We start from the raw sequence: 9,171 nt of genomic DNA, 5'->3' as shown, positions 1-9,171 counted from the left end.
AATCCATGTAGAATCGATATACATATTGCTTCACCTGATTCTCCACGTATGGATGCATGGAACATTTAAGTCGCACCCCCTCTCTCTCTTTCCTTCATTTTAATTCTCTTTTATTTTGTTTTTCACTTATTTTTCCTTTCATATCCATCTTTGATCCAATGATACTTGTTACTTGTTTATACTCGTTTCCAGATGTGATCCAATGATACTTTTTTCTTATGTATGATTTTTTGCACTAAACACTTAATTTTATTCTTGTTTGAACCTGTTTTGTCCACTTTCTTGAAAAAATTGTTCACAATGTGAACTAAATTTGTTCACTATAAGGATAATTTTGTTCGTGAAGTGAGCACATTTATTCTCCCATGTAAAATAATCTGCTCATATATGGATCAATTTAATTTACTTGGTTGTTAGACTATTTACTATATTGCTAATTTATTCCTTTGCTTTATAAACTAAATTATTCGATTTGCTGATTCATTTGTTCATGAATCATGATGTTCCATTTCTGTTATTTTAACTATATGATCAAATGTTCATGATGTTTAATTTTTGTTCATATTACAATATAATTTGTGCACCATGTGTAATTCTTTTGTTTGCAGAAAATAATGTTTGTTGGCCATGTTCAAATATTTTTTTATTACATATTAAAAAATTGCTTAAAATGTTTTATGCAAACATAGGTAAGTGTGGTATTGTTTTGATGATCTTGGCCCAAGATACACAATGATGCATCTAGAATTAAAATTTGATATATAGTTTAAGAATTATGCATTTTTTAGTTGGAAACTCCATTGCATGTGGGTAAAGTCATCAATTTGTCATTTGTATGCATGCATCTCTTATCCTTTTTCCTGGACGAGAACAGTCAAGTCCTTGCTGCTACGAGCTCTCTCGCAGGTGCGCCTTCCCCGCTTTTGGGTATCGGGAGATATTCCAATAGAAGTTTTAGGATTATTATGGGACTTGCTTTTGCAGCCTCCCAATAATTTTCTACCAGTCCAACTACCTTATATAGAACCCACAAGTGATGCCTACCACTTCAGCCCAACAAGAGCGGTGCCTGTTTCGTAAAGTAATGCTTATTTTATTTCTGACACCGCTCCCACGCTGTGGGAGGCCTATTACAGCCTCCTCTATGGGACCATGAGGCACATGGTCCAAATACGGTTCAGAATTAAAAATAGTGGTCAAATATTTTTTATTTTGAATTTTTAATTCAATATTTTTATTTTAACTTTGAATTCAGAATTGCAACGCTTTGGCCTCGCCATTTTCCGCATGCTGTGCCTTTTTTTTTCAGGTACGCCCTCTTGCCATTTTGAACTTGTCGTGCCTTTTTATTTTCTATTATTTTTAGGTCCACATTTGGATTTGGAATTTTAACTCTAGGAATCTGAGCGAACCCATTTTCGGGTACACTGCGTGCTTTGTTGGATTTTCAGACCGACGGAGATCCGGTGCAGTACTGCACGTGCAGTTACTGCACCGGATCCGTGTCCTTTTCCGACAGCTTGGCTTGAAATCCGTCGCTGCCACGGCATCGCCGCCAATGCCGGGAATGGCAATTTCGGTGGTGCATTTGACCCACGAACCCAACGTGGGCGAAGATTGGTAAGAGGAACACATTTACAAATCGCCCTTACCCATATCCGCCGCACATAGTACATCGGAATTTTTTTTTAATAAAAAGCAGGAGTACTGCCACATCATATAAGAAGAAGAAGCATTCGTACATAACGCGTCGAAGCGAACACCACCACCACACAAACAACACATGCAAACAACACACCCAACAAAACACTACACCACCACAAACTGGAAGAGGAAGCAAAAGAAGCCACCACGAACTGCGCCGTCGTCGCCAACGCTACGCCACGCCTAAGCCGCGGCCCGCTGCAATCCTGAGCGGCACCTTGAACTCCTCCACCATGGGAGAACACCCTCAAGCCACACACACGATCGTCGATCCCCTCTGTCCCAAAGGAGCCTCAACAGAACACCCCGTCGCAGCGCCGATGAAAATCACTGATCCTGGCCACTCTGCGTGGGGGCCTCGCCTCTCCCACTGTCGGTGTTTACCGCCAAGTCTGCTCAGAGATACCCTTAGCAGTAAGGTTTGTAGGTAGAGATCGGCTGCTCTGGAACTCGATGGTGCAAGAAACACAAAGATTTAGACAGGTTCGGACCGCGAGTTGCGTAATACCCTAGTCCTATGTGGTGGTTTGTATTGCCTTAGGTGTTGATGTTTTGAGGGGGTACCTGCCCGCCCTTATATACCCGGGGGGGGCAGGGTTACATGGAAAGTCCTAACTGAGTACAGTTCGAGTCCTACTACAACACAATCGGGTAGTTTTCTTTGTATTGCAGCTAGTTCTACGCCTATTCGGGTAGTTACAAGAGAGGTAAGGTCCATCCATAAGTTATCCCTTACTCTAGAACATTCTATGCCTATAAGCAGTCCCGCTGCCCCGGGTCTGACAAGCCCCCCGAGCTCTTCGTAGCCGAGTCCTGCAGGCGTCGAGTACTTGGCTGGGCGTCTTCGAGTACTTCAAGCAGTCAGAACGTCCTTCTGGTTGCTTCTGGGTCTTCCTTCAGATACGTCGAGTAGTCCTCCAAGTACTTCCGGTTGCTTCGAGACTGTGATGTGCTCAAGCCCCGAAATCTTGATCATATATGGTGCGCGAAGTACTCGCGCTCCATATGGAGTAGCCCCCGAGCCTTAGGTTGAATCGCAGAATCAGGCTGAGGGTTACTTCAGTCTTTTCCCTTCATCCTTTTCCAAAAAAATTGAAAAATAAATCTCTGATACACATATCCTGCAGCCCCCGAGTCTTGAATTTAAATCTCTCAATTTAGATTTGAGGATCAAAAACTCATGACAAAATATATGGTAAAACTGCTCAGAGAAGTGAACAATCTATTGATCTTTCAGGTATTCACATAATTGCCATTGGAGACCGTATAAACCCATGCGGTGACTTCTAAGGTTTTACCCCTTTGACTCCTGGCCGCCGTCAAATTTAAATCCAAACTCCCCAATTACTTGTGCCATCGATTAGCCCCTCTCGTAGCCCCTGAGCATAGCTCGTGACACTGAGATGGCTCCCAAGAAGAACAAGTCCAAAATCGAAGATGAAGCGGTTGCGAATCTTTCCACCGGCTGGCGCAAAAGCAAAATGTCTGAAGCAGCTGTACAAGAATTGGAGAATATGGGCCTTCTCCAGAGTCAAGCTGTGATCCAATGGCGCACAGGCGAAGGAGAAGATTATCCTTTTGAAGGTACACTTGAAACCATTGTGTTTCGTGATTTCATGAAATGTGGTCTTGCAGTACCTGTTTCTGAGTTCTTCTATGCTCTTCTGCACTTCTGGGGAATCCAATTGCGTCATCTGACTCCACAATCCATCTTGCATCTTTCTATATTCACCCATTTCTGCGAAGCATTCCTTGGTATCCTTCCCCACTTCCATCTTTTCTAATATTTTTTTTCACCCATGTACCCATTCCAAATGCCACTAAACCCGCCATCGTCGGGGGATGTGAATTAGTGCTCTGTCCTGAGACCCGAGACGAGTACTTATCTTATGATCCAGCGGGTAAAGGAACCGAGTGGAAAAGTTTCTGGTTTCATGTCGGGAACTTCGAATCTCTACTTCCAGAAAGGATTGCTGGCGCCCCCAAGTCCAAGCAAACTGGTCGAGTACCGGACCTGGTGGCAGTCAAGTCGAATGTATTCTTGGCGCCATTGCAAAATTCAAAGACAAAGGAATTACTAGTAATCATGTAGTCTTTTCCTTTGTGAGTCGTCGGATTCAACCTCTTCAGCGTCGGAAGCATCCTGCCTTCAGATATGAAGGTACAAAAGACCCCACCAGTCTCTCTCCAAAAGCTATGGCTCATTCTGAAGTAGTCAGAAGATGTTGCAAAGTACTTGATAATTTCGACAAGTCATTGGTGTTGCCAGCACTCTTCTCGGCAGTCAATCCACCCGAGAAGACCTGGGTAAGTATTAAGAAGCATTGTCGAGTGCATGGAGATGAGCTCTCTGGTGTTCTGATGAATTTTATTTTTTGCAGAAGAATTATAAGACATGGTACTGCATGCCTCCCTCTTTCGAAGATGCCGCCCAATCTGGTGGCGATAAGAAGCGTAAAGCAGCTCCTGGATCTTTGTTGCAGAGGAAAACATATCGCCTCGATAGTGGCCACTAAGAATCTAAACTTCTCAAATTAGATTCAATTAGCCTCAGCTTTCTTATTCTGAATATTACTTGTGTAGGATCCAATATCTTCTTGAGCATGAGAAAAGTCAAGTCCAAGACTTTCGTAACTGGGTGTAAAGGGATCTAGAAACCACTACTCGATCAGCCCCCGAGTCGCCAGTAATTGGGTTAATCGAAAACCGTCCTGCTATCTGTCAAGATGCAGGCATATCTGGAACATCAAAGGAGTCGAATCCCGAAGCACCCAAGCTCACTCCGTCTACAGCTGTTGAAAATACCTCCGCTGCTGCTGGAATTGGTGATGATAAGGCTGAAGGGTCAAGGAATCCTACTGTTCGAGTAGTATCTTTTCAGTCTCTTCCACAGTCTGCCCAGGAGGAGATGGGGAAAGAGCTCTTTGATGATCCATTGTTGTCAATAGACAATATAAAAAAGCTTGCAGATTATATGCAGTGGAGCTTCAAGTATACCAAGGTAAAATATGCGCCTCTCACTCCTCTGCCAAGGACTCAGATATATGAAACCGCCATGAGAGCGACACCTCCGCCCAACCGACACCGGGGTCACCGCACCAAGCGCGCCAGCCCGAGCATGCAGCATCCATGGGCCCTTTGCACCTCGCCGCCATCACACTGACCCCACGCACCTTCTCAGCCACTGCACACGGGCCAACCAGACCACCACCAACATTGCCACAAAGCCGTGATGGGTCTCTATAAGCGGCGCCTCCAGGAAGGATACGACGCGAATGGCACCGGCGTCGCTCGTCCATAACACTAGACCGGGTTTTCACCCTGAAAACTCAAGTTTCAGGACACGACACCTCGTAGTGGTTCCCCAACAGGAAGAACGACGCCCCAAGGGCGCCGCCACCACTACCACCGGCAAGAGCACCGGTGAAGGCCTTCGCCTAGATCAATGTCGTGCCTGTCGCACACTCACGGGCAATAAGCAGCAGCATGCTTCTCGTCGCCTCCGCAACGCCTCTGCTAGAGAGATCACTCGGCACACTACGGAATGCCACCACGGCACCACGAGAGCACACCAGTGTACTGGGAGCACCCAGCGCAAGCCACCCGGCCCCACCACCGAAGCAGCGCCGAATCCGCAACGATGTCGAGGAGAGACAGGGAGCACCAGCCATCACCTCCGTCCCCACAGCCTACACGCAGATGTCCGCCGGCACCACCTCCAGGCCACCATGGCCCCGAGCGGCCAGCCACGCCGGCGCCCCCCGCGCAGAGCCTCCCGCGGCATCAAGCTTCCACGCCCTGCACCTCACAGGCCGCCGCCGACGCTGCCGCCGCCGTCCCTGCCCAGGGCAGCGCCTGTTCGCCTCAGGCCCTTGCGCTGACCGCCGTCTGAGACCACGAGGCGCCGCCCGAAGCTGTTGTGACGGCCGCCGCCAATGCCAGCGCCAATCGCACCGGCCAAAGGCCGCCGCCGCAACACGCCCCACCACAGACATGCGCTCCCCCGCCGTGCGGCCACCGGATCCAGCCGGGGTAACGCCGGATCTGTGGCACCCAAACTCCGCCGCCGCCGCCGGTGCCCTCAGGAGGCCGGACGGCCGCGCCTGCCCTGCCGCCCCCGAGGTAGGGGAAAATGGCCGCGCCGCCGCCGTCCTCGACACCTCACGGGCTTCCGGAGGCTCCTCGGGCAGCGGCGTGACGGAGAGAGCAGAGGGGAAGAGGGGCGGCGGCTAGGGTTAGGGTTTCGCTCCCTGTCGCCTGACGCGGAGGCGACGCGGGAGTCGTGGTCTAGTACATAGGAATGACTATGTATTTACAAAGATAAAACAACCTCTAATTTGAAATGAAGGGAGACATCTTAGATGTCAAATTTCAACAACTTTTCTGAAAACGGAACTCCGTGTGTGTGTGGGGGGGGGGATGTTTGAGGTCCTGGATATGTTGACAGAGATGGGATCATGGGACTAGAGGGAAGCCAAACAGCGTGGTGGGGATGCTAGAACCGTGGACCGCCAACAGTGGGAGGTCATCCAGGGACTAAACTTTAGACTATATCACACTAAAGAGAAATTTAGTAATTATAAGTAATAAGTCTAATTACAAAATTAACTGGAGAACACCGGGGCTAAACTATAAGACAAATTTAATAAAATATATTAATCCATAATTAGCGGATGGTTACTGTAGCATCACTATAGCAAACTATGAATTAATTTGGCTCATTAGATTCAACTCGCGAATTAGCACCTATTTGTGCAAAAAGTTTTGTAGTAAAAAAATTGATATGCTAGAAGCTAAAAAAGAAATCCCTGGAACATCAAAATGAATAAAAATGCATAGGACCGTCAATTGTACGGAGCTGAGAAAACAGGAGAAAGAATAATACTAGTAGATGGATGCATGGTATGATCATAGATTTAACTTTCATCATGTTTCAGGTAACTGATGAGCAACTATTAGCCTCTCCCATATCTCTACTCCTTTCGCAGTTTTAATCGTTTGGTCCAAAAACCATTTTGCTGATCAACTATGCTAACCAAACCTACGGACTAAAATATGCCAGAGAAAAAGGAACTGGGGCCTCAAAAAATAATAAAAAAACTCCTGGAAACATTTTCGTCAGCCATCACAAGACTGCAGATTTTTTCCCCGAGTGCCTCCTACGGGTACCGAGTCCCCGGCGGCGGGTAGTAGTGCAGCGTCGTGGCCGCGCCGTCGAGCTCGGGGTGCCGCGTCCCCGGCGGAGGGTAGTACGAGCCGCCGGGCGGCGCCGGGTAGTACGGCAGCGCACGGTCCACCGTGCTCGGCGGCGGCGGCGGCGAAGGCGAAGGCGCCGATCTGGGATAAACTGGGTAGGCCGAGCCCGAGCCTGACTCCGCCGGCGGCGGGTAGGTGCTGGTCGGAGGGGTCAAATTGGACGCCGGAAGCGGTGGGTAGCCGCTCGGCGGCGCCGGCGGGTAGGTGGCCGATTGTGGCGGCGGGTAGCTGTAGTACGGTGCCGGAGGCGCCGAAGGACAGGCTGCGCATGACGCAGGTGGTGGTGGGTATGCCGCCGTCGGCGGCGGCGGGTAGCTGGAGTACTCTGCCGGTGGCGCCGGATAGGCGGTACATGACACTGGTGGCGGCGGGTACGCTGTAACAGCCGCCGTCGGCGGCGGCGGCGGCGGGTAGCTGCTGCTGCTGTTTGGCGATGGGAACTGTAGATTAGGCGCTGCGGGAGGGGGGTAGCTGCTCGGCGGGAGCAAGTCTTCCAGCGGCGGGTAGAGAGGAGCGGAAGCCGGCGGCGGCGACGGCTGCTGTGGCGGAGGGTACGCGCCGCTCGGTGGCGCGAAGTTTGCCGCCGCGGGAGCAGGATAGGGTGCGCTCGGCGGAGGCGCGCAGCAAAAGCTCGGATTTTGATCCGGCGCCGGGTAGTAGGGCTGCTGCGGTTGCGGACGCGCGCCGGTGCCGGGGCCACCGCTGATGGCGTATGCGAAGCTGAGCGTGCCGTTGGGCTTGCCGTCGGGGGCGCTCACCTGGTAGCTGACGTGCCGCAGCGCCGCGCCGGCGCCTCCCACTCCGGGCGCCGCCAGGTCGGCCACTGGCACGCTAGCCGTGCCGACGAGCTTGGTGCCGAGGAGCGCCACCTGCGCCTTAACCTCGAACTCCACCACCAGCTGCTGCAGCTGCTGCTGGCCACCGCCATCCCCGTCGAGGTCGAAGGCGAACGCCGCGTCGTCCCAGTCCGGGCACTCGCCGCCGTCGGCGTCGGGCGCTGTCTTCTCCCGGCGGCCCCCGAGGGACACCGCGGCGTAGAGCGGCGGCTTCTGGAACGGGACGAAGGCCTTGACGCCGCGGCAGGAGATGGACTTGATGGTGATGCGCCGGCCGCCGGCGCCGGCGCCGGAGGCCGAGGACATGGCCGGCTGCTTGCTTTTGGAGCTCGGCGCGGCGGCAAGGAAGGTATCTGATGCCGGGAGGCTCTGACGATGGATCTGGGACGCGAGTGCCTCGCAGATTTGAGGACTGATTTTGACCTTGTGCTCTTGGTTTCTTCGATCTGGCTGCAATTAATTTGCTGATGCCTTTGTTTGTCTGATGACGGGCAGATGGATGCTTCCTGCGTGACTTGGATAGCAATGGGTAGCCGAAATCCTAAATCCGACGGGTTTTTTCTCTGTTAGGGTACCCGAAATCCGAAATCCGACGGGTTTTTTCTCTATTAGGGTACGGATTTGGGTCAACTTTTAGACCCGTGGGTTTGCTAATGGGCACAAAGTCCTACCCGTTGGGTTTATGGGCACGAGTTTGTTCCTATAATACCCGAACCCGTGAACCTATCGGTTTTTTTTAAACCCGATCCAATATAGAGCAATTGTCATTTTATTTTGTGAGATTATAATAAATTTAACATCTCTTTCCTTCAATTCTTATTTTAGTGACCCTTAAGTGGTGGGTATGGGTGTTGTCGCTTTGCAGTTGTCGTGTTTATACATGCATACGATAGATTTGTGACATTGTATGGTGTTATGATCATTTAAATATAGAACTTGTTATTTATATACTTATTTCTTTTGTAATTTTTAGTGAACATATATTTTTTACTCATAATACACTACAATGATGTTTATGATATTAAACTTATTGATCATGAGAAAAAATTGTATAGTAAACCCACGGACGACCCGTGGGTACCCGCTAACTCGATGGGTTTGGGTTTGGGCAAAATTCTAAACCCGTCAAGGGTATGAGTTTTTTAATGGGTTCAAATAATTTTCATGGGTTTGGGTTTGGGATGGCAAAACCCGATGGATTTAGACCCATTACCATCCCTATGCGTGACACAACTGTTTTTGGCTGCAAATGGACATTGCTTCCATCTTTCAATCTGTTTTTCTTCATTTTTATTCCTTGGGAGACAAAAGGTTAGATTGATCCTATGCTCTGTAACTTGCAAATTGCTTCCTGTGCTGTTACAAGAAAAAAGAA

The 9,171-nt window shown here is 49.8% G+C and overlaps 1 protein-coding gene across 1 annotated transcript; it reads right to left on the bottom strand.

Annotated features, from left to right (window-relative positions):
* Positions 1–1,681: 1,681 nt before the first annotated feature.
* LOC120685780 (extensin-like) lies at positions 1,682–8,598 on the bottom strand. Its single transcript, XM_039967867.1, has one exon. The coding sequence runs from the start codon at positions 8,100–8,102 to the stop codon at positions 6,864–6,866; it is 1,239 nt and encodes a 412-aa protein (XP_039823801.1). The 5' UTR covers positions 8,103–8,598; the 3' UTR covers positions 1,682–6,863.
* Between the last annotated feature and the right edge of the window lie 573 nt (positions 8,599–9,171).

Source organism: Panicum virgatum, chromosome 8N, assembly GCF_016808335.1.
Source record: "Panicum virgatum strain AP13 chromosome 8N, P.virgatum_v5, whole genome shotgun sequence".
Taxonomy (NCBI): Eukaryota; Viridiplantae; Streptophyta; class Magnoliopsida; order Poales; family Poaceae; genus Panicum; species Panicum virgatum.
This window is presented reverse-complemented; position numbering and strand designations above follow the sequence as displayed.